The following is a 25364-nucleotide window of genomic DNA, read 5'->3' on the forward strand; positions in this document are numbered from 1 at the left end:
CTTTATTCCCATTTCCATATTATTCTCTCCAGACAGACAGACATCATACCAAATATGTACAGTTTATTAATAACAGTTGATAGATGTAAAACCTTTAGTAACTGGAGGGATTTGAAGGAGAAATGTATGACGAAGATGTATTATTGTAATACTGGCACTAACTCAAAACTATTAAGATTGTGTTTGTAGATAATGATTAAAGAGACCTTGGATGGGATTCAACCAGATGGTAGCTATATGTCTTCATTTTGATGACACGCATCTACAAATCTTTTAAAATTACGAGAATGTATCAGATATGGTCCATTAATATGCAATAAAAGCTACTCATTAATACTGTAAGTGTATGAATGTTAATGTTGACCAAAATGGGGGGCCTTGATTTACAGTTAAGAGACATTCTGGGGGGGGGAATGTGTTGGTCGTCCCATCTATTCCCCATCCAAATGGACACAGCCATCCAGGGTCATGGGCAGCCATTGACCTTTCCACCTCCATTCACAGAGTGACACTCTTTTCAGACAGAGGTCGTGGACCGATTAAACAGGAAAGGACAGAGTGTGACGTTCTCTTGTTCTGAGCCCCAAGCATCGCTCCATCAAACTTAAACAATGTGAACTGGGGTTGGGGGTGGGGCGGTAGCCACTAATGAGAGATAGTGACTACGGGAAGGGGGAATAGGGCCAGGCTAAAAAGACCCCAAACAAATGTGTTTTGATGGAGGGCCCCTTTTAGTCCTGTCACGGCTTTGCTGCCCTGCTTTCATCAGAGCCAGTGGAGGGAAGCAAATGGGACATAATAAGAGGCCAGCGATCAAGCGCCGAGTGTGAAATAAGAAGAAACGTCTTCATTCTCACAGCTTCTCCTCCCGGTACTATAGTGGGAGTGAGGCTGCAGGGCGGTCATGTGTTAGGTAAGGTGGTGGAGTTGATTGTGGTGGGGGGGTGGAGGAGTTCATGGTGGGGTTGGTTAAGAAGGATGAAGGGCTCTTTGAGGAGGCTGGGAATTGTAACACTAACTCTCTCTCCTTTGAGATTGTTTTTTACCACACACAGACTTGTTTATCTGAGTCCAGATCTATTGAGAGGGGGACCATCACGACCACCATGTAGAGTATCTTGACTGGATGTACTGCTGGCTACGTAGCTGGATGTATGCTATAAAGCAGGAGATACTGTACAATGTATTTAAAAATCAAATACATTATTACTTTTTCCTGTTTGCTTGATAACAGTCAAAGGCATCATTCAAATAATAATTGAATTCACAGTTACAACATCTGTCCTAGGTGAACAAACCTACAGGTAACTGCCAAAATAAAGGAAACACCAACAAAAAGTGTCTTAATGCCACGAGCAGCCAGAACAGATTCAATGTGCCTTGGCATATATTTTACAAGTGTCTGGAATTCTATTGGAGGGATGCGACACCATTCTTCCACAAGAAATTCCATAATTTGGTGTTTTGTTGATGGTGGTGGAAAACGCTGTCTCAGGCGCCACTTCAGAATCTCCCATAAGTGTTCAATTAGGTTGAGATCTGGTGACTGAGACATGCACACACAAACACATTAAACCCACTATGCTCCTTTGAGACCCCTCTTTTAACGTCACTGATATCTCTTCAGTAGCCAAAATAATGAAAAACTGGTCAGTTTTATTAAGCATGACCCTAAACATGATGGGATGTTCATTGCTTAATTAACTCAGGAACCACACCTATGTGGACGCACTTGCTTTCAATATACTTTGTATGCCTCATTTACTCAAGTGTTTCCATTCTTTTGGCAGTTACCTGTATATGTCAAGGTGAAACACACAGAATCAAGGTATTCTTTCATAACACTGCAAGAGCTTCCATCTGCTGAAACACAACATTAATTTATGGACATAAAGAGCTCACAGACTGAACAAGTGAGAACTTGCAATCAACAACACGCCAGAGGAGCTGCTCTCTTCAAGGTCCTGTGTTCTGGGGTCACACACTCACATAAAGGAGCTCCTTCTAATGGGGTGTCATCGGCCCTTAGAGCTCAGAGGTTGGCACCCAAACATAAAGAGGACCATCATAAGTGGGGCGCCAAAGTGTCCGGGGTCGCATCTATGGTCTTGAGGGTCGTACCCAAATATAAAGACAGCCATTACAGCGCTAGCGGTGCAGAGCACTGTGCATTCTGCTGCACTGCTCTACTGAGTGTGAACGGGATGTACAATGGGTTAGGCAATTGTTGGCCATCTTTTAATTTCAGCTAAATAATGAGTTTAAATGCCACTTATCCTCTTGACTCACATTAATGATAAATGACCTTAGAATGAAATCTGATGAATGTGCTCTGTATAGCTATGAAGTTCTCCTTAGTATGCAGTTTGGAAAAGTACACAATGTGTGAACTGCCAGCCGCTTACTGTAGCTGTATGAAATTATAGAGCATGCTGGACTCAGAGAATGAGGTTCTGGATTGATAACTCCCAGGGCTGCCAGCCACTCCAGGATGGGGTTAAAGTTCAGCTGACCTTCAGTCTCCCTGACAATGTGTCTCTGCTGTAAAGCCAAGCAGAACACACTGTCAGGGATGAGTTATAGAGTAGACTACCTCCAAAGCACAAACTATTCCCAAAAGGAAGCTTTTTGCTACATTAAATGATCCAAAATAAAGTCTTTATGGTCTCTAGGATGGACTTTTGTGTCTAACTGAACCCCCTTCCTGGGGTGGAGTGGGCTGGCAGGGTGAGCAGTCTCCTGAGCCATTTACATCATTCAAAGGCCACAGTGGCATGCATGACACAACATGAAATGTGAACTTCAGTTCTCACGTCTTGTCATGACAGTATGAGGATCGACCCAGAATGGCTGAAGCATCAGAGAACAGCTACACACATACAAAACATTCCAGCGCTCTGTCACTGACAACAAGTAAATAAATAATTCACATGAAGGAGAAAGAATCCAATGGAAATCTCCTGGGGCCAAGTTGTCCAATTTGCAGTTGTGGGAAATCTGTTAGAGTAAGAGTGCTGTGCCCTAAGGGGACAGGGCAGGACAAATGACACCCAGTCTCTGCATTGAGTTACAAAGAGGGGAACAAAACGAGCCAAGTACTGCAGGAGTCCCAGCCACATGGAGGGCACAGAGAGAGACACACAGAGAGAGACACACAGGGAGACATGAATAGAACGGTCTGGTGCAGTCAACTTCAATTACCATTGTCCACTTGTTATGTACAACATGTAAAGTTAGACAAACAAGCTTCTTATTGCCGCTTTAATCCCCTCCACCAATCTACATAAGGATCATATTTACATTTTTACTTTGGAGTAAATTAAAGACATGACAATATAATGCATGCCAAGTTGCCAACCCGGGATTGACATTTCAGTGCTCATATAAAATCATAACCACACAAATATGTTTTCCCCCACGATGAAGAGGTCTTAAAAAGGCAGGATATAGTTTTACAGACCAACTTTAATCGACAATCATACAAAATTAGGGGATACTCTATTCTAATGAGTTCCATATACTTAAATATGCTTTAACATTACAATTTAGGTAAGGAAATGGCTATATGCAAAGTCATAACCAGGATCTGTCATAACCAGGCTTTTTTTATGCTGAATTAACTCTTTAAATGACAAAACCTGCCATTTAATGAAACTTGTTGTGAATTGACATGCATGGAATATAGGATCTTATATAAGACTTACATATTTCATATTCCAGTCACTGAGTTCATTATAGCCCGACTATAGAGAATGTACAGATCTATAGATCCCTCAAATGTCTCTAAGTAGAAGATTTTAACTAGTCTAGTGCCAAATCCACCATACATACAGTGCATTTGGAAAGTATTCAGACCCATTGACTTTTTCCAGATTTTGTTACATTGCAGCCTTATTCTAAAATGGATTAAATAGATTTTTTTTCATCATCAATCTACACACAATATCCCATAATGACAAAGAAAAAACGGAAATATCACGTCTACATAAGTATTCAGACCCTTTACTCAGTACTTTTGCTGAAGCACCTTTGGCAGCAATTACAGCCTCGAGTCTTCTTGGGTATGGCGCTACAAGCTTAGCACACCTGTATTTGGGGAATTTCTCCCATTCTTCTCTGTAGAACCTCTCAAGCTCTGTCAGGTTGGATGGGGAGCGTCGCTACACAGCTATTTTCAGGTCTCTCCAGAGATGTTCGATTGGGTTCAAGTCCGGGCTTTGGCTGGGCCACAAGCACATTCAGAGACATGTTCCGAAACCACTTCTGCATTGTTTTGGCTGTGTGCTTAGGGTCGTTGTCCTGTTGGAAAATGAACCTTCACCCTAGTCTGAGGTCCTGAGTGCTATGGAGCAGGTTTTCATCAATGATCTCTCTGTACTTTGCTCCGTTCATCTTTCCCTCGATCCTGACTAGTCTCCTAGTCCCTGCCACTGAAAAACATCCCCACAGAATGATGCTGCCACCATCATGCTTCACCGTAGGGATGGTGCCAGGTTTTCTCCAGACGTGACACTTGGCCAAAGAGTTCAATCTTGGTTTCATCAGATCAGAGAATCCTGTTTCTCATGGTCTGAGAGTCCTTTACGAGCCTTTTGACAAACTGTCATGTGCCTTTTACTGAGGAGTGGCTTCCATCTGGCCACTCTACCATAAAGGCCTGATTGGTGGAGTGCTACAGAGATGTTTATCTTTCTGTAAGGTTCTCCCATCTCCACAGAGGAACTCTGGAGCTCTGTCAGAATGACCATTTGGGTTCTTGGTCACCTCCCTGAATAAGGCCCTTCTCCCCTGATTGCTCAGTTTGCCCGGGTGGACAGCTCTAGAGTATTGGTGGTTCCAAACTTCTTCCATATAAGGATGATGGAGACCACTGTGTTCTTGAGGACCTTCAATGCTGCAGAAATGTTTTGGTACCCTTCCCCAGATCTGTGCCTCGACACAGATCTGTGTCTCGGAGCTCTACGGACAATTCCTTTCAACCTCATGACTTGGTTTTCGCTCTGACGAGTGTGGGACCTTATATAGACAGGTGTGTGCCTTCCCAAATCATGCCCAATCAATTGAATTCACCGCAGGTGGAGTCTAATAAAGTTGTAGAAACATCTCAAGGATGATTAATCGAAACACGATGCACCTGAGCTCAATTTCAAGTCTCATATCATAGCTATTTTTATTTTTAATACATTTGCAAAAAAATGATAATGAAAAAATACTTTGTCATTATGGGGTATTGTGTGTAGATTGATGAGGGAAAACATTTATTTAACTTTTTAGGGATAGGGGGCAGCATTTTCACTTTGGATGAATAGCGTGCCCAGAGTGAACTGCCTCCTACTCTGTCCCAGATGCTAATATATGCATATTATTATTATTGGATATAAAACACTCTGAAGTTTCTAAAACTGTTTGAATGATGTCTGTGAGTAAAACAGAACTCATATGGCAGGCAAAAACCTGAGAAAAAATCCAAAAAGCAAGTGAGAATTCTGAGGCTGGTCGATTTTCAACTCATCGCCTATTGAAATCCCAGTGGGATATGGATCTGTTTGCACTTCCTACGCCTTCCACTAGATGTCAACAGTCTGTAGAACGTTGAATGAAGCTTCTACTGTGATGTGGGGCCGGATGGGAGCTGTTTGAGTCAGTGGTCTGGCAGAGTGCCAGGTCCTGGTCACGCGCATTCCACATGATATCGACTTGTGTTCCATTACTTCTATAGACACAAAGGAATTCTCCGGTTGGAACGTTATTGAATATTTATGATAACAACATCCTAAAGATTGATTCTCTACTTAGTTTGACAAGTTTATTCGACCTGTAATATAACTTTTTGAAGTTTTCGTCCGACGTTCGCCTGGATCTGCGCGAGCGTTTGGATATGTGTACTAAACGTGCCAACAAAAGTAGCTACTTGGACATAAATAATGGATATTATCGAACAAAACAACAATTTATTGTGGAACTAGGATTCCTGGGAGTGCATTCTGATGAAGATCATCAAAGGTAAGGGAATATTTATCATGTAATTTCGTATTTCTGTTGACTCCAACATGGCGGAGAAATGTTGTTTATATCTGAGCGCCATCTCAGATTATTGCATGGTGTGCTTTTTCCGTAAAGTTTTTTTGAAATCTGACACAGCGGTTGCATTCAGAACAAGTGTATCTTTAATTCTATGTAAAACATGTATCTTTCATCAAAGTTTATGATAGTATTTCTGTATTTCTGTATTTCTGTTATTTGATGTGGCTCTCTGCAATTTCTCCTGATATTTTGGAGGCATTTCTGAACATGGCTCCAATGTAAACTGAGATTTTTTTATATAAATAGGCACATTATCGAACAAAACATACATGCATTGTGTAACATGATGTCCTATGAGTGTCATCTGATGAAGATCATCAAAGGTTAGTGATTAATTTTATCTCTATTTCAGCTTTTTGTGACTCCTATCTTTGGCTGGGAAAATGGCTGTGTGTTTTTTGGACTTGGCGGTGATATAACATAATCATTATGTTGTGTTTTCGCTGTAAAACATTTTTTAAATCGGACACGATGGGTAGATTAACAAGATGTTTATCTTTCATTTGCTGTATTGGACTTGTTAATGTGTGAAAGTTACATATTTCAAAAAAATATTTTTGAATTTCCCGCGCTGCCTTTTCAGCGGAATGTTGTCAGGGGTTCTGCTAGCGGAACGTGTGTCATAGAAAGGTTAATCGATTTTAGTATATGACTGTCACGTAACAAAATGTGTAAAAAGTGAAGGGGTCTGAATACTTTCAGAAGGCACTGTATTAATGACTTATTAATCTGATTCTGAATCCACTCACAAGTTGACATAAAATAAATGTTTATCATTGCTAAAGCAGAATATTAAATCAAAGTATTACACCTAGGGATAGAATGTGCTGTGGCCAACACAATCCAGTTCTGTGTTATGGAGTCAGACAGAACATTTCTTTACTGGTGCTGAGCCCACAGGCCACATCATTAGGCCTTAATATATGAAGACCTCAACATCCTCTCCACATAATGGGTGTTTTTAGTGAAATGTCTACATTAATTTGTAACTGCCGGAGGGAGGGCCGCACTGAAAATTGGTTATATTTCTTTGCCGTCAAAATTTCTATCGTTTTTTGAATTTTTGATGCTCCCTGACTGTCTAGTGATCATTAGCAAGCTGGACAGTCACGAAACTGTATGAATATAGGTCCATTATAATTTCACAGTATTAATTTGGTTTTAGTCATTTTAAAGTTTACTTTTTTTATCTACTCAAACCGCCAGCGGGCCATATTGGACCCCCTCGCGGGCCGGTGCCGTATGTTTGACACCCCTGGGCTAGAGGCTAGAGGTGATATTCCACAGCAGCTCTGTGAAGGTCAGAAGGCCTGGTGTTCACAGTTCTCTCAACTCCCACTTAGGGGAAACACTGACCACTTAACCTCTCTGCTGCTCTGCTTTGTATCAAACAGCCTCTCCTCCCACTGCCCTGCCCTGTGCACAACAGACCTTCCCTATTCTGCCTGAGGCAAGTAATGTGTTATAGTTGACTAAATATTACATGGAATCTTAATCATAACATATTTCAGGTCTTGGAGCCTGACTGGAGGCAGTTTCAGCTGCTGCTTTAGTTGAACTGTTATTCTAGGTAATACAGGGCTGCAGCCACCACTATAATAAGGGGTAAACTGACTGTGCAACAGATGGGAACACACCTGGAGAGCACTCATAAAAGTTGGTTTGTTCATGTTTCACTGGAATGTTAGGTTACGTAATGCTACCAACACCTGGAAAGTGAAGAACTATGTATTTGAAAACATTTGAATACATTTATTTAATTCAATGTCCATTAATTCAAAATTTAAACAATCCAAGTGAAATGGTACCAGCGATTTTGTATCCCTATTGTACAGTTGACTATGTAACACATTATGATATATTTCATGAAGCTCTACAGAGTAGTGAAAAGCCAAGTGCTGGTGTGGTGCAGTGCGGAATGTTACTGATCCGTCAGTTAAGCCCGTAAAGCCATGCATGTGTAAGACAATAGCTACTGTAAAGCATCTATTACTGGTATATTGAGCAAGTCCAGTAATCACACCTGTTCCTTTTGTGCTGGTCCACTTGGGAAAGCGATGGCCACATGAGACTTCACAATGGATTGTGTCCTCATCCAGTTCCATAATTTCCCCATAAAACCCAAACGTCTGAATCTGAAAGGTCTTGTACCTGACCAATCAGGGCCTGAGAGGTACTTTGGCTCTCCAATCACAGTGAAATAAATAAGAGAATCTTCAACATGGACATCGCATAATGTTTCATCTGAGGTAAAAAGCTTTTCATAATCTACCTGTAGAAGCGTGCCCCTTATAAACTCGTCTGAAGCTGCAAGAGTAGACAATTCTAGACTTTGTGTCTAGCATAAATGAATACAGGACACTAAAAGCTGACTGGTGCTTGTCTTTGATGTGAGAATTGAGACCCTAAAGCGTTGATGCTGATTAATAAATCTAAACAGGGCAGATTTTTAATCACTGGCCTTTTCAAATGTTTGATTTTCAAGTCTGAAGTTCTGACTTATTCATATAGATAATTAAATAGACTTTTCTGATTGTTTTGCTAAACCTTACATTTTGTAAAGATGAAAAGGAGACGCAAACTACCTGTAAGATTCCCAGCCTCGTTAAGGGGGAAATGGCGGCGCTGGTTCTGTTTAGATTGAATCCAGAGCTGGTAGAGGAATACACCAGTCCTCTTTGTTCTGTCATATTAATTGTAAGAACTAGCAGGGAAGAAACAGCATGCCCTCAGGTTGAGGGAGATGTTGAGCTCAATTATTGCAGAAGATCTTTGAAGTTGCACCAGTTGACTGTTGAAGCCCTTTTTTCTTCTTCCTCCTACTTTTTTCGTGCTTAAAGACACACGGCATGATACAGTATAATTCAAACCAGCCTGGATACCAACCACAGAAGCATAAATAATTGAATAAAATAGGGAGTGGTTTTCTGAAATGCACCAGCAAATAAGTCTACAACATATTTCTCTGTGTTTTGGACCCAGTCTGAGGAGTCTGGATCATGTGGTGAGGGAAGAAGTGTAGGAGGCTGAGGTTCTGGTTTCGGCTGGCCCGGAGAGGGCTAGGCTTGTGTGTGGCTAGATGAAACCAATGCCTTGGCACACCATGTGGAAATAGTGTGCATCAAACGCTGCTAGAGTCCATATAACACATAGCTTCATGCCTTGCATATGAACAGAAGTAATTAGCAATGCATTTATGATTGTACAATATGACATTCATAAGGATAGATTGTGTGGTACAGTGGGGGCAGTTCAGGGCAAAGTGGAGAAAGTGGAGACCATTAACTCAAGGTAAACCTAACCAAGCATGTAGCCAGTTAATATTAAAGACCACCGCAATACTATTGGTCTCAATTGACCTCTACAGAACTTCTTTCTTTTTAAAGCACCAGTAGGCAAAGTTTAACACCAACTCAAAACTTCTGCCCTGCAAAGAGAGAGAGGGAGATCATTTTTCAAAAAGCTTGAAGATGTTTTCTGAAAGAGCCCAAAAGCCCACTGTTAAATTTGGATTATAGTTTCTCTCATGATTTCTGCACAGCTTTACGATGTGTTCTTTCTTACAAAGACTTGGCTCACTGTGGAGATAGCTTTCTGAGATATTACTGGCCTTTGACCTTGAAGTGAGAAATGAAAACACTACCAGTACCACATCTGTCAAAGCAGTCAGGGCAGATTTACTGATAAACTTGAGTTTGACACCCAACAGTAGGGAGAAATAATCCTTACTTTTGGGTGTTAAAAGTCCAATGCAGCCGTTTTTGTCTTAATATCAAATCTTTCTGAGTAACAATTAAGTAATTTACTATGATTGTTTTCAATTAAAGTGGTCAAAAGGAAACAAAAATAACATCTTAAAAAATAGCAATTTCTCATGCAAGAATTTTGCTAAGATTGTCTAGGAGTGGTCTGAGTGGGGAGGGGAAACCTGAAAACTAGCTGTTATTGGCAGAGGTTTAGAGCTATTTCTTATTGGTCTATTAACTAATTTAACACCTGGTGATGTCACTCCATCCCATCAAAACTCCATCCCACCAAAACAGGCGGAAATTTCAGGTGGTGGTTTCAAACAGTTCTTACACTAAAAGGGTATTATCATAATTTTTACAATTTCACAGTATTATTCCAACCTCAGTGTGGAAATATATATAAAACACAAGAAAATCACATTTTTGACTGCAGTGGACCTTTAAAACCAAAGTGTATCTGTAAGGATCTTAAATTAACTGAAAATGTAGTGTACTGTAGTATTGCTGCATCTGCATGCAAATTAATAAATCAGCAATCAAGTTAATTAAGTAACTCAAATGAAAATTCAATGACATCAAGTAGATGATCAGGTAACACTCACGCTGTTGTCACTGGAACCTGACACGGGATAGACTGTCCAGCCCAGCTCAGCTGTCGCTGTGGTAGAGTCCATTAGTGTTTCTGTGGAGGAGAGAGAGAGGGCGGTCAGACAACTACCTTCAAACAAACAATATACAGTAGCAGCAGTGCACATTTACAGCAGGTGAGCATAGGCGAAGGTGGGAGTCCATGTCACGTTCCTGACCTGTTTTATGTTATTTTTGTATGTGTTTAGTTGGTCAGGGCGTGAGTTGGGGTGGGCATTCTATGTTTTGTGTTTCTATGTTTAGGTCACTTGTAATCAGCCTTATATGGTTCTCAATCAGAGACAGGTGTTTGACGTTTTCCTCTGATTGAGAACCATATATAGGTTGGCTGTTCACACTGTTTGTTTGTGGGTGATTGTCTTCCGTGTCTGTGTATGTGCACCACACGGGACTGTTTCGTTTGTTCGTTCGTTTGATGTAGTCCGTTCCTGTTCGTGAGTTCTTCGTTCATGTTATATGTAAGTTCTCATGTTTTAGGTCAGTCTACGTTGTTTTGTTGTTTTGTAATTTTCAAGTGTTTTTTCGTGTTCGTCTTTGCTTTAATAAATATTCATCATGTCTTCACAACACGCTGCGTTTTGGTCAAATCCCTACTCCTCCTCTTCAGACGAAGAGGAGGAGAGAAACCGTTACAGTCCATTAATGAGTCCATCCATTCAAACCCTGATCAGATATTATTTCAATTCATTGCAATGTAAATATACTTAATATTTCAGTCTCAAAAATACTCCTATTGTAGATAGTATATTTGCAGATATCTCCATTATCCCCTCTGTCAAATATGGCAACGCTTTTGTTTGAGACCTGGGCATATTTGGCTACATGCTGTAGTAGTAAACAGAGGGGCATAGTGTGACCATCCACATGGAAAAGAACAGATCACTGGGTTCACTGGAACCTGGTCAACTCTACCACACCCACCAAGCTACTACATGATAGGTCAACTTCCACTCAACAGGCACATGCTTCTTCAGTTCTACCCCCTGGCTTTGAGGGGCAAGCGCACTCTAAACAAGTAGGATTAGCAGGTGGAAAAAAACACCTCTGGTAATTAGGGTCAAAGAGATATGTATCCTGTTTGTCATGAGGTCCTCTGTGGCCAGCCAATGAAATTTCAGAGGCAGGCCAGGCAGGCTGTCCTTCAGAGCCTTCTCTCTGAGGGACACATAGGGGAGAGGGAGAGGGAGGGGGGAAGAAGGACGGTACTGCAGGCCTAATGAATTTCCCCTGCTTATTAGCCCCGCAGCACCAGTGTTGAGCTGGAGCAGATGGAGACAACATTCATCAGGTGTTAGGCATCAGCTGCAACTCCAAAAGGGCAAAGAAAGATGTATTTAACTCCTCTCGACAAGCTAGCTACAAACCATAAGTTACTGTTGGTGATTGGTAGTCTAAAGCTATTTTTCAAAGATGTATTTGATATTCAGTAAAAACTAGAAGTATTTTAAAAATGCATTCTGTATGATGTCAGAGTTCCCTTTCGGAAATTGGATAAAAGGACTATCGGGCTAATGATCCGGGTGGTCTGATTCCACAGTGCAGTATGGCTAAACTCACACAAGAGAGAAAAGCACCCAATATCATTTAGAATGTTCCCGCATTTCATAACACGTGGATTTCCTCTTTATATTCCAGAGGAAACCAAAGCTTTTAATTAACAGGCTCCACATGCCGCAAATGTATTTTTAGGAACTTGCCGAATCTCAGAGCCTCACCAATATACACAAAGCATAATAGCACATTTCACATCCAATTCAGTTATCACAAAACCCAAATCTTATAATTAGGCAGAGGAGGCTGCGTTTGTGCTGCCATTGATAACCTTGCGCGACTCCGCAGTCTACATGGGTACTAGGCAGTGAAATGGTAATTATCCCCTGTAATGATAATGATAATTAGCTGGGGAGTAAAGTGAGAATGATGAACCCCTTGGTGGTGGTTTAGGGAGTGTGGTGGTTTAGAGAACAGGGAGGGAAGGAGTGAATTCCCCTGATATGTGAACACAGAAGGCCCACTTCTCTTCCCTCCAGTCCCTCAGTCAGGCTCACACACACCTGCTTCCTTCCATCAGACACCCACACGCTGGACAAGTAGGACCTTACCCAGAAAGACTGATCACCTTTCTCCCTCCTGCTGACTAGACTTCATAGCAGGCAGCCACACCAATTCATTACCTACTGCAGTACCGAGCGTACCTCACTGAATCACCACCAGCACTGTTCAACCCCGTCATCAGTCCTCAGGCTCCCAGCAGGCAGCACAGTGGAAGGGCATGGCAACTCAGTCAGACACACTGTCCATTAATCAGGGAGATGAGGTGAGAGTGGCCAGTCAGAGTGGAGAAGCCAGCAATAGAGCCTGGAGAAGCCAGCAGACCAGGACTGACTGTTTACACTGAGGTCTGGAGGTGACTACACATTCCAGCCTGGGCCTCTGGCTCAGCTGGGGGGGTCAAAGGTTACCAGCTATATTTCAGAGTTATATGAGCACATGGAGGATGTGAGACCTTCAACTTTTCAATATGGCTGTCTTTTTTTTACTACTAGACAGACTGAGCCTCAACACTGAAGGTGCATGAATATGCAATGAGACCTGGGAGTTTTAGAAATGCTTACAGGCCTAAGAGCGCTTCCTAGAACACTTCCTGAGAGTAAGCAAGGAGGGTTTTGTGCTGATCTGAAACCTCCCTGAGAGGGCTGTTTGAAGTTACAGATGGGCCAAACGGGAGGGGCCAGCGGTGCTTCAACAACACTCAGTTTTCTCAGAGCTAGGAGTCGATGCAGCCGCAGCCTCTCAGCTTTCCACAGAATGCCATCACATTTTACATTAGGATTAAAAAGAGCAGCTGTTCACAAGCCCATAAACAAAATGAGCCCCAGAACACATACCCACATTAATTGACATGGATCAAGACGCTTTTAGGCCTGGGATTATTGCAGTGGTAATTGGTTGGTCGGCAGCCACATTCTAATTACAAAAAAAGGAGGAGTACCTGGTATAACTTCTATTTCTAAGAAGTGTAGGAGAAAGTTGTTTGCAGAGCAGTGTGTTCCAAATGTATTACACGCCTCGTTAGCAGATGGGCAATACACAATGGTGGTGGACGAGCCAAGCTTCCTGCACACACAGTTAAGTGCTTTGAGACCAAGTGAAAATACAATTAATTCTCATTCATAGAGTATGTTTTCAAGGTATGTGAATTGGGTACATTGCCAGCCCTTTTAATCCAGGCACAGTGATTCCCCTCCAGGTCTACAGAACAGGGGATGCAACAGAGGACAGGAAAGAACAGGACAGGACAGGTGACCCGCCATAGAGCTCTGTGTGTGTTTGACCACACATGTGCTTGATTTAGGTGGGTACAGTGTGAGTATGCTTTGGCTTGAGGCGAGGAGGTCAGGCTTTGAGAGATGGATGGCCAATTAGTGTGTAGGGTTGAGCATGGCAGTCTGACTGATGGATGCCAGGGAGGGAGCTCTCCTTATCAGCTCCAGGGTGTACCATCTCATCTCCCAGCTCCCACTGCCCTCCTCTAGGGTGGACCATCTCATCTTCCAGTTCCCACTGCCCTCCTCTAGGGTGGACCATCTCATCTTCCAGTTCCCACTGCCCTCCTCCAGGGTGGACCATCTCATCTCCCAGCTCCCACTGCCCTCCTCCAGGGTGGACCATCTCATCTCCCAGTTCCCACTGCCCTCCTCCAGGGTGGACTATCTCATCTCCCAGCTCCCACTGCCCTCCTCCAGGGTGGACATCTCATCTCCCAGCTCCCACTGCACTCCTCCAGTGTGGACCATCTCATCTCCCAGCTCCCACTGCCCTCCACCAGGCAGGAAACAGGCAACAAGTACAGACTTCCAAACAGATGCAGATCCCTGTCTCTACAACACTTATACACAAACACACAGGGGTACACACACACACACACACACACTACGCACTGTCACAAATTCACTGACTATACTGTAAAAAAAAAAAAAAAAAAAAAAAAAAATTATATTCCTGTACTTTCATGTCATAAAGCATGAATATTCAGCAAGTGTTCTGTCAAAATAGTGCAGAACAACAGCGTGGAACAGCCATGTAGAATACTGTTATAGTTCTAGCCAGCTTCAATATGGGCAAAACCCAGCTTGTATCAAATTATGTCTATAGTGTACTGAGGGTATTTCTGAAGAAGCGATTGACCTCCAAAACACAGCATGTAGCGGCTTGCAGGGGCGATGTTCTTTTATCCTCCTCACCAGGAGAACTGTACTATAGCCTAGCCTCTATGGAGCAAATCATTCAACATTGACTTCTACATCAAAGCCGCCACTTATACTTTCTTTCCCACCACGGTAGAAATAGCAGGTTACAGCACCACAGTGCTTTTCTCACCAAATCTGTGGTGTGTAAAACTCAATGAACTTCCATGTCATTAATAAACACCTGGAATCATAGGCTATATTTAATGGTAAATGTGGATAATAGATGGCGGTACAGCTATATTTTAACATGAACAATATGTCTATAAGCTAATACCATACACCACAGAGGGCAGTCTTCTTGTGGACAGAGCTAAGAAATGTGCCTACATTTATGGGCACTGGCATTGGAAAAACTGTCGGTGCCGAGGTAAGACTGATGCCCATAATGATGGATGCAGACTGCTACTGTATGGCATTTTGGACAGAATAACAAGTAGAGTGCTCGGTTTCATTTGAGCCCGAGCCGTCTCAGAAATCTTTCAACACAAGGAGGGTCCATTAGGTGGGGCTCCCACCACCACATTACAAAATGTCCTTGTGCGGTAAATTAATCAGTAATCCTGCATTTACAATGAAACAGGCTTTGTGGACGAGGTGGCATCAGCCCAAACCCCGACTTTTTTCAAAGAGTCAAACTGGGCTTGGCATGCCGCCCTGGGTATCCGGTGCACTTTAACATGTGTCTTTGGAGAGACATCACGCTATCAGGGAGATTTATGGGTAACTGGGGGTTATTGTTGGGTCTTGCAAGGCCCGGTTCTGGGGTTCTGATGATGATGTAGGGGCTCGAGGAGTGATGAGGTGGGACTGAGTGGGACACGGCTGAGGCTGGGGATCTGGGCCTGCTCTGAGGGAGAGAGACGAAGTTGGGCAGTTGATTTTGGCAGCAGACGGTGCCCTGTGAAATATGCTACCACACACAGTACGTGGAGCACTCTGACTGCTGACAGAATGATACAGCATAGCATTCCCCTGGGCTTCAGGCAGGATGTTCTACAGTAATCCTTACAGAGCTCACTGTGTTATCATTCAATATAATAACCTGTCAGCCTGGAAAAGGAGCAATGACCAAAAACTAAAAAGATAATCAAGCAAAAACTATATTCTAGGTCAAGTCCTCTATGCACTCCTTTGAATCACTCATCCAAATACTCTCCAGTCTTAACCCTTTTCTAAAAAAGCCAATTTAATCACAAGATTATCTAACCAAAATACTTGATTATTTCCGTAAGTAAATGTGTCAAACTACCGGATGACAAAAATAGTAGCTACTCCTGACCCTTTTTCAGTATGTCCATTATACCACATAACTTTAAAGGCCAATCACGGACAAAAATGTGATTTCCTGTGTTTTATATATATTTCCACACTGAGGTTGGAATAATACTGTGAAATTGTGAAAATTATGATAATGATAATGACAACACCAGGCGGTAAATTAGTTGCTAGATCAATGAGAAAGAGAGTTACAAACCTCTCTGCCAATAACAGCTAGTTCAGTTTTCCCCTCCCCACTCCCAGACAGTCCTAGTAATTGCTCTTTGCTAAGAAGCTATTTTTGTTTCTTTTTGACCACTTTAATTGAAAACAGTCACAGAAAGATACTTAATTGTTACCCAGAAATTATTTAATATTGAGATAAAAATAGCTGCAAACTTTGTAAACACACCATCAGTGATATGCTTAGCTCCCATGTTAAAGGATTTTCCCAACTATTCCAAAATAATATACTAAATCATTTTCCAAAACCTGTCTTACATCATCATGGATTACAACACCCCTGTGCGCTAGCTTCCCAATCTTTTCATCATTTAGTATTCTTTCCATGCATCCAGAGCGTGTGCTATTGCTATTAGCAGTAACTGTAGGCACATCATTAGCACACAGTTTCACTGCATAGTACAATGTAGTTAGTTCTGAAAGACACCATATTTCACAACGATTTGAGTGCTCCACTGTGAATTGAGAACAATCAACCTCAACAGTAAAGGAAGAATGGTCACCACCTGATCAATCTGTCTCCCCTTCCACTCCAAGTCTGTGCTATGAGATTATGAGCACGCCTCAGAGACTAAGGAAAACCGATCTCTGTTTCAACATTTCAGATCCAAAGCCCTGCCAGAAAGTCAGCTATGTATGTGCAGGCCTGAGATGCATTACATCAGTGAAATGGCTCTGACACTGTCTGTGTAGGTGACAGAGAGATGGGTAAAGTAATCCAGATTGACTCTGGTTGATTCCTGACTCCTCTAAAATGCCTTCACATTAACCAGTCAATGTCACTCCGAGCCATTAGACTGACAAACAATTGAGTTTACTGCCTATTCCACATCCTTTAAGAGCTTTTAAAGTAGTCAAAAATTATCTTTCTGAGCACCAGGTTTACTCCTGATCCTTATCAGTTAAAGAGTGGAGACCTGGTGACCTGGTCCTGTCCTCCATGGCACTGGGCTGGAGCTGGAGCTGGGGATAGGGCTGGGGTTAGGGCTGGAGCTGGGGATAGGGCTGGAGCTAGAGATAGGGCTGGGGATAGGGCTGGAGCTGTGGCTGGGGCTAGAGCTGGGGATAGGGGTGGAGATAGGGCTGGGGCTAGAGCTGGGGCTAGGGCTGGAGCTGGGGATAGGGCTGGGGATAGGGCTGGAGCTGGGGCTAGGGCTGGAGCTGGGGATAGGGCTGGAGCTGGGGCTAGAGCTGGAGCTGGGGATAGGGCTGGAGCTGGGGATAGGGCTGGAGCTGGAGCTAGGGCTGGAGATAGGGCTGGGGATAGGGCTGGAGCTGTGGCTGGGGCTGGAGCTGGGGATAGGGCTGGGGATAGGGCTGGAGCTGGGGCTGGAGCTGGGGCTAGAGCTGGGGATAGGGCTGGAGCTGGGGATAGGGCTGGAGCTGGAGCTAGGGCTGGAGCTAGGGCTGGGGATAGGGCTGGGGATAGGGCTGGGGATAGGGCTGGAGCTGTGGCTGGGGCTAGAGCTGGAGCTAGGGCTGGGGATAGGGCTGGGGATAGGGCTGGAGCTGTGGCTGGGGCTAGAGCTGGAGCTAGGGCTGGAGCTGGGGCTGTGATTGGAGCTGGGGGCTGTGGCTTTAAAGCCTGGTGGATAGAGAGAAGGAAGTCCAGATGGACCATTTCTCTGGCTGTCAGAGAGTAACCGCTGTACTACAACACCCTGCCATGTCCCACAGCTCTCTGCCTGACCTGAAATATGCATGAGATGGAAATGTGTGAGACTAAGCTTCTGAGCTTCCACTCTCCTCATATTGAGTTGAATATGTATTTAAATCTGGGCCATGCAGGATGTGAATCACTGTCCTGGACATTAAGGGTTAAATGTGATTAATTTATGATACTCTGATGTTTGTCTCTAGGCACAAGTCCCTTATTTATTGATTGGCTAAAGCGATTGAAGCAGGTAATCTTAAAAACAAATGTATACAGCATGCTGTGAATGCTTGACACCTACAGTAGTTTCCTAGATTCATCATTGATACAAAATGGTGTATCATTTCTAGGTTAAGTGCTACATGAACTGTAAATGGGGCTTCTGACTTTATGTTGTTTAATGATATATGTTACTCACCCGGACATGTGAATTATTCATGGTATGTAAAATAAGTCATTGCCTCTCACGCAGAGACAGGCTTGCTTCATTGTGGCCGTTTATCAATCGACTTGGGGAAAAATTAAGTGGGAAATAAGGACACATGAAAATAACATTGAAATTAAAATTACAGTGATTTGACACACCATTAAGACTTGCCTCCAAAGTCAATACTTTTTGAATCCCAAGAACTGCCAGTTTCTCCAATTTCCTGTGCCTAACCTGGCATGTGCCAGGTGTCAAAGCTAAATATCACAGGGGATGATTACCGAGATCTGGGGACTCAAATAACCTCAATTAATTTTCCATAACCATCCCACCAAGTATAACTAATACAATCTGGTAGCACAACTATTACAAGATAAAGGATACAAGAATATCTCACCACTCTGTCCTTAAATCTCCTCTCAGTAATATGAATCACAAGAATTGCATATGCCCTAGATTTCCATGTTAAACCTTCAGCCCTTTCTGTGTAGTTTCAGTGCTGAGGAATTTGAGCAGTGACATTTGATGTGTGAGCATCACAGGGTCAAACTAGGGGAGTTGATCCATTGCCAGTCAATGCAGTCTGTCTGCCAGGAAAGCCATCAGCTAGATCTCTGTCTGCATGATATCTCCATCCCCACCTTCCCTGCTGCATAATCAATAGCATGGTCTAGCTAGCCTATATATTTACTCACCCCGGTGTGGCGCAATCCTCAATAGAAGAATGTTAATGGAGACTTTAATCAAACATGAGCATGAAAAAGGGACGAGACTGATATGAAATAGTAAAGATGTGGGTAGGCCTGTATGAATCACCTGACAGACAAATGGCTAGAGACGGATAATGACCATACATTCTCCTATAAAGAGAGGGGGATTACAGAGTGTCTGTGGGGGTGTGTCTAATGGATTTCTGTGTGTATGTATGTGTGTGTGTGTGTGTGCATACTTGATTGTGTGCCTGTGTGTGTTTGAGTGCACGCCTTTGTAAGAGCATGGTGTAGTGACTGAATGATGAGGCCATGCTTAGCAGCAGACAACAGACTCCAGCAGCTCCAGGTGGATAGCCCTTCCCTCCACCCTCCCTCCCTGCATGCCTCCTAACACTCAGACTTGTTACGGCTCTCTGAGACGCTCCATATCCAGCCCACCTCCCTTAAGTTCCCTGAACCGAGGAGGAGATGAGTGTACCTCCTCACGGTCGTGACCGTTTTACCAGGACCCCCTGGACCTGGGGACCACACGTATCAGGGAACAGAGGAATGGCAGACCAGCTTCAGATTCCTGGCCTATGAGCTAGTCGTCCTCTTGTCTGTGGAAGAGTTATGACCGGTCACGCCTCCCAGGGTTCTTTCTATAAAGCTCAGGCTCTGAGACAGGCTCCACAGTGGGTCTAGTCCTGCACTGCTGGGACCATTACTCCTGTCTGAGGAGCCTAGCGTAAAGACACACAGCCAGGACATGCCTCTACACTAACCCAAATATCACTCCACACACTGGCACCCCAAATCCCTGCCATCAACATGCTCTCCATCACTGAATGCATAGCACAATGGAAAGTGTGTACCATTAAAGAATTTTAAGGCCCTCCTAACACTAAACTAACATTAACTACAGCTATCCGAGACATTGGACACCTGTGTGCCAGAGATGGAGAGCTAATGGGTTCATGGTGGCCAGCTCTGAATGGTTATAAACAGGGTTAAGTTGAGCTGCCTGGGACAGCACAGCAGCACTCCCTTCAGCTGGACCCGGCTATGTTTACAAGACACAATACTCACCAGACACATTTTTCCACTTAAAGTGTCTGTACTCTCTCACATTACTGAGTGCTGAGAACTCCAATACACCTACACACCAACTGGTGTGAGTCATCCCAGACCAGAAAAAACACAATTTCTCAATAATTCTGCACTCTAGCTCCTCCACACAACCAGGAAAAAAAGGCATTTTCCTTGAAATCCTCAGTATTAAATCAAATTATATTTTTCACATGCGCCGAATACAACTAAAAAAACATGACTAGAAAAATAACCTCAATCTAATGGTGCCACCTCGTTGCTCATTTACAAAAGGCACAAAGAAAAACAAGAAACTGAATCAGACATGAGAAACCATGAGAGAACATGGAGAAACCATGAGAAACCCATGAGAAAACATGAGAAAACCAAAAGTCCCCACAAGAATAGTAAACAAACAGAAATTTGACCACCTGGGGACATTTTGTTACTGCCCACAAGGTCAAATGCTATTTCTAGGGGGTTTAGCATTAAGGTTAGAATTATTGTTAGGGTTAGGAGCTAGGGTTAGGTTTAGGTTTAGGGTTAAGGTTGGGGTTTGGTGTTAGGGAAAATAGGATTTTGAACGGGACCGAATTGTGTGTCACCACAAGGTTAGCTGTACAAGATTGTGCGTGCGTGCGTGCGTGCGTGCGTGCGTGCGTGCGTGCGTGCGTGCGTGTGTGTGTGTGTGTGTGTGTGTGTTGGAGTGTCAGTGAAGTATCAGTGAGAGTAGGCTCCCGAGTGGCGCAGAGGTCTAAGGCACTGCATCTCAGTACTAGGTGCCACTACAGACCCTGGTTCGATCCTGGGCTGTATCACAACCGGCTGTGATCGGGAGTCCCATAGGACAGCGCACAAATGGCCCAGTGTCGTCCGGGTTAATAGGGGAGGGTTTGGCTGGGGTAGTCCGTCATTGTAAAATAAGAAATAGTTCTTAACTGATTTGCCTAGATAAATAAAGGTTAAATAAAAAGAGAGTGCAAGAGAGTCAGTGCAAAAAAAAAAAATGAAGTCGGATGCCAAGTAGCTGCCAGACCAATCCGTGATGCAAGCAGTCAGGATGCCAAATCTTTTCAGCCTCCTGAGAGGGAATAGGTGTTGTCGTGCCCTCTTCACGACTGTCGTGATGTGTTTGGACCATGATAGGTCCTTAGTGATGTGGACACCAAGGAACTTGAAGCTCCCGACCCACTCCACTACAGCTCCGTCGATGTGAATGGAGGCGTGCTCGGCCCCCTTTTCCTGTAGTCCACGATCAGCTCCTTTGTCTTGCTCACATTGAGGGACAGGTTGTTGTCCTGGCACCACACTGCCAGATCTCTGACCTCCTCCCTATAGGCTGTCTCATCAGTGATCAGGCCTACCACCGTGTTGTCGGCAAACTTAATGACGGTGTTGGAGTCATGTGTGGCCATGCAGTCATGGGTGAACAGGGAGTACAGGAGGGGACTAAGCACGTACACTTGAAGGGCCCCCGTGTTGAAGGTCAAACTTTCTACCTACTGTCACGTCGATGTGGATAGGGGGGTGTTTCCTCTGCTGTTTCCTGAAGTCCACGATCATCTCCTTTGTTTTGTTGACGTTGAGTGTGTAATTATTTTCCTGACACCACACTCCAAGGGCCCTCACCTCCTCCCTGTAGACCATCTCGTCGTTGTTGGTAATCAAGCCTACCACTGTAGTGTCATCTGCAAACTTGATGATTGAGATGGGAACAGGAAGTACAGGAGAGGGCTGAGAATGCACCCTTGTGGGCCCCCAGTGTTGAGGATCGGCGGGGTGGAGATGTTCTTTCCTACCCTCACCACCTAGGGGCGGCCCGTCAGAAAGTCCAGGACCCAGTTGCACAGGGCGGGGTCGAGACCCAGGGTCTCGAGCTTAATGACGGTTTTGGAGGGTACTATGGTGTTAAATGCTGAGCTGTAGTCGATGAACAGCATTCTTACATAGGTATTCCTCTTGTCCAGATGGGTTAGGGCAGTGTGCAGTGTGATTGCGTCGTCTGTGGACCTATTGGCGTGGTAAGCAAATTGGAGTGGGTCTAGGGTGTCAGGTAGGGTGGAGGTGATATGATCCTTGACTAGTCTCTCAAAGCACTTCATGATGATGGAAGTGAGTGCTACGGGGCGATAGTCATTTAGTTCAGCTGCCTTGGCTTTCTTGGGAACAGGAACAATGGTGGCCCTCTTGAAGCATGTGGGAACAGCAGACTGGGATAGGGATTGATTGAATATGTCCGTAAACACACCAGCCAGCTTGTCTGCGCATGCTCTGAGGACACGGCTACGAATGCCGTCTGGGCTGGCAGCCTTGCAAGGGTTAACACGTTTAAATGTTTTACTCACGTTGGCTGCGGTGAAGGAGAGTCCGCAGGTTTTGGTAGCGGGCCGTGTTGGTGGCACTGTATTGTCCTCAAAGCGAGCAAAGAAGTTGTTTAGTTTGTCTGGGAGCTAGACATCGGGGTCCGCGACGGGGCTGGTTTTCTTTTTGTAGTCCGTGATTGACTGTAGACCCTGCCACAAACCTCTCGTGTCTGAGCCGTTGAATTGCGACTCTACTTTGTCTCTATACTGACGCTTAGCTTGTTTGATTGCCTTGCGGAGGGAATAGCTACACTGTATGCTCATGTTTCCGGTCGCCTTGCCCTGATTAAAAGCAGTGGTTCACGCTTTCAGTTTTGCGCGAATGAAGGTCAGCGTGGCGGATGTGTGTGGCCTACCTTCACCACCTGGGGCGGCCCGCCAGGAAGTCCAGGATTCAGTTGCCGAGGGAGGTGTTCAGTCCCAGGGTCCTTAGCTTAGTGATGAGCTTGGAGGGCACTATGGTGTTGAATGCTAAGCTGTAGTCTATGAACAGCATTCTCACGTAGGTGTTCCTTTTGTCCAGGTGGGAAAGGGCAGTGTGGAGTGCAATAGAGATTGCGTCATCTGTGGATCTGTTGGGGTGGCATGCAAATTGGAGTGGGTCCAGGGTTTCTGAGATGATGGTGTTGATGTGAGCCATGACCAGCCTTGCAAAGCTTTTCATGGCTACAGTTGTGAGTGCTACGGGGCAGTAGTCATTTAGGCAGGATGTGGTTGTAGTATTTGGTTGCATGCATGTTTTTTTGTCTGTGACTCTATGTGTGTGTCTATAAAGCTCTTAAAATTGGGGAAGGCAAAGATATGGCTCTGGGAAATAATAGTATATGCCTGTATGTCCTTGTCCATTGTAACAATCAGAGGAGAGCATTCAACCCCCACAAACCACACTAAGACTCAGGGTTAACTCTGAGGGGAGACCAGACCAAACGAAGAGTGAGGTTCCTGTAGAAAAACAGGCATGGCCCGCTGTTAGCCTGTTGAACAACCCTTCTGTCACCTAAAATCAGCCTTGGAACACGGCGGTGGAGGCCAGACACCGCCGTTGGCCTTACAATGTAGATAAAGGTTTATTGTAAAACCTGTGAGGTAAACAAACAGAGCCTGGCTTGTCCAAGGTCCAGAGTAGCTCTGTGGTTTTTTGTGTTGTTTCTGTTTGGAATGTGACATGCTGATTGTGAGATGTGCAGAGCCCTGTCGTCTGTTTGCTTTCAGTCATTACAGTCACTTAAGATGACAGAGCAGTTTGCTTTACTTATCTCCAAAACAGCTAAAACACATAAGTGTTTTTAGTTGTGTTTACCACCTGACTCAAAAGCTCAAAGACTGATTGGTTTAGACCAGGGGTATTCAACTCTTACCCTACGAGGCCCGGCGCCTGCTGGTTTTCTGTTCTACCTGATAATTAATTGCACCCACCTGGTGTCCCATGTCTAAAATCAGTCCCTGATTAGAGAGGAACAATGAACAAATGCTGTGGAACTGGCTTTGAGGTCCAGAGTTCAGTTTGAGGTGTTTAGACTGTGTAAGCAGAACAGAGCGCAGGCCAGTGTTCATAGACCCTCTCACGTCGTAGAGGTTTCACACAAAAACCTGACTCTGATAGGTGAGCTCAAAAGAGACGTCTGCTCGTCCAGACTGCTGTCTGAAAGCAATGACATCAGGAAGTATTGGCCGGTAGACAGAGTTCATCTGTTTGTTCAATCTGTCCAGGCCTCTGGATGGAGGACGGTTTTGTAAGTCATCATACATGAGGCCACAGACGACCTGTCAAAGTCCCAGAACTAGTCAATCTTTAGTTTCTATGGTTACTGGCCCGAAAGGTGCCAAAGTCGACATCAACAGGAAAGGATTGTTCATTCTCACTGTTGTAATAACTTTCTTTGTTGTGTGGGGATTTAAAGAAAATGATCTCACGAAAGGGAAAAACCTGCTGAGCCACATTTTCATTGGTTTATATGTCTCGGCTTCAAGGTATTCAAAGCACTGTAACGCTGGCAGAGAGACTGAATTGCTATCCAAACTTTACCATCTGGAAAACATTGTAGTCAATGGCAACAATGTAATCCATGGTTGTTCCAGCTGGTTTAGCTTTGGCACAGATGAGAACTCTAAAATCATATCTCATTTTAGAGATGTAAACAAGCAATCCACTTTCGGTCTTAATTCTAACCCTCAAGCAAAGACAATTGATTGACCCTCGTCTGAACAGGATGTTTCTCTGGTACTCACCCGCTATAAAACCCGTCCCACAAAGACTTATTTTGTCTTTTAAAAAAGGCTATCTACAACAACTTGAGGAATAGGTATATGCTCTGTCTTAGGATGGAAGCACATAGTGGGCCTTTCAGAGAGAGGATTTCTGCAAAGCATATCTCTAGTCATTGTTCCTATGAAGGGAAGGGAAGCCTTGACAAAAGCTGACAATACTGCACAAGTAAAACATTGTTATGTTTGTAAGGCACGCAGAAGCCTTCTTCCACAGCCATTTCAAAGGTAAAGAGTTTCTTAAAAGCCATCAATGCCAATGTTCAATGAGAGAGATAGAGAGGGAGCTGTGTGTGTGTGTGCGTGTGCGTGAATGTGTCTATTAATTGCTGCTCTATCGGGTGTTCTGTCGTTTCACTCTGACAACCTTTCTTACAAAGGGCACACAGAATTCTGATAGAGGGACATCAACAGGTGCCAAATGAAGGCACAGGACATGTTTTGTTCACTGTGTACAAACTAAACCACAAACACACACACACAAAAGCACAAAGAAAACTAATGTCCTATAACATAGTAGATAGAAGCTGGTCATATTATTAAAATGAGTGTGATAAAACAACAATCTGCTTCTTTGATAGAATACATCTCATGAATCATGTGCAGGTACTTTATCCATCAGCTGGTGAGAGAGAATGACAGA

The 25364-nt window shown here is 43.9% G+C and overlaps 1 protein-coding gene across 5 annotated transcripts in view; it reads right to left on the reverse strand.

The window, feature by feature from the left end:
- LOC120059432 (ephrin type-B receptor 2) overlaps positions 1-25364 on the reverse strand; it is a 152273-nt gene that overhangs the window by 83205 nt on the left and 43704 nt on the right. For all 5 annotated transcript variants that reach the window (XM_039008504.1, XM_039008487.1, XM_039008496.1 and 2 more), the window contains one exon: positions 10436-10515. In XM_039008504.1, the coding sequence (XP_038864432.1) occupies positions 10436-10515 (80 nt within the window). The remainder of the gene's footprint in view (positions 1-10435; positions 10516-25364) is intronic.

The sequence above is a fragment of the Salvelinus namaycush genome, chromosome 2, assembly GCF_016432855.1.
Source record: "Salvelinus namaycush isolate Seneca chromosome 2, SaNama_1.0, whole genome shotgun sequence".
NCBI lineage: Eukaryota > Metazoa > Chordata > Actinopteri > Salmoniformes > Salmonidae > Salvelinus > Salvelinus namaycush.